The 302-nt window shown below is 54.6% G+C and overlaps 1 protein-coding gene across 1 annotated transcript in view; it reads right to left on the minus strand.

Moving 5' to 3' along the window:
• TXNDC2 (thioredoxin domain containing 2) overlaps nt 1–302 on the minus strand; it is a 2,027-nt gene that overhangs the window by 482 nt on the left and 1,243 nt on the right. Inside the window, exon 4 of the mRNA XM_046671178.1 lies at nt 1–285. This exon is cut by the window's left edge and continues 482 nt beyond it. Coding sequence (XP_046527134.1) covers nt 1–285 — 285 coding nt within the window. The remainder of the gene's footprint in view (nt 286–302) is intronic.

Raw genomic sequence — 302 nt, forward strand, 5'->3', positions numbered from 1 at the left:
GCCGGATGGTTCCTTCTGAGGACTTGGGGGTGTCGCCCTCCTTGGGCTGGATGGTTCCTTCTGAGGACTCGGGAGTGTTGCCCTGCTTGGGCAGGATGGTTTTTGCTGAGAACTTGGGGATGTTGCTCTGCTTTCTCAGAATGGATTTTGCTGGCGAATTGGGGATGTTACCCTGCTTTAATGGGATGGTTTTTGCTGGTGAATTGGGGGTGTTACCCTGCTTGGGTGGGATGGTTTTTCCTGGGGAGTTGGGGATGTCAGCCTGCTTGGGTGGGATGGTTTTTGCTCGGGAATTGGGGGTG

The sequence above is a fragment of the Equus quagga genome, chromosome 9 (assembly GCF_021613505.1).
Source record: "Equus quagga isolate Etosha38 chromosome 9, UCLA_HA_Equagga_1.0, whole genome shotgun sequence".
In the NCBI taxonomy this organism is placed as follows: Eukaryota; Metazoa; Chordata; class Mammalia; order Perissodactyla; family Equidae; genus Equus; species Equus quagga.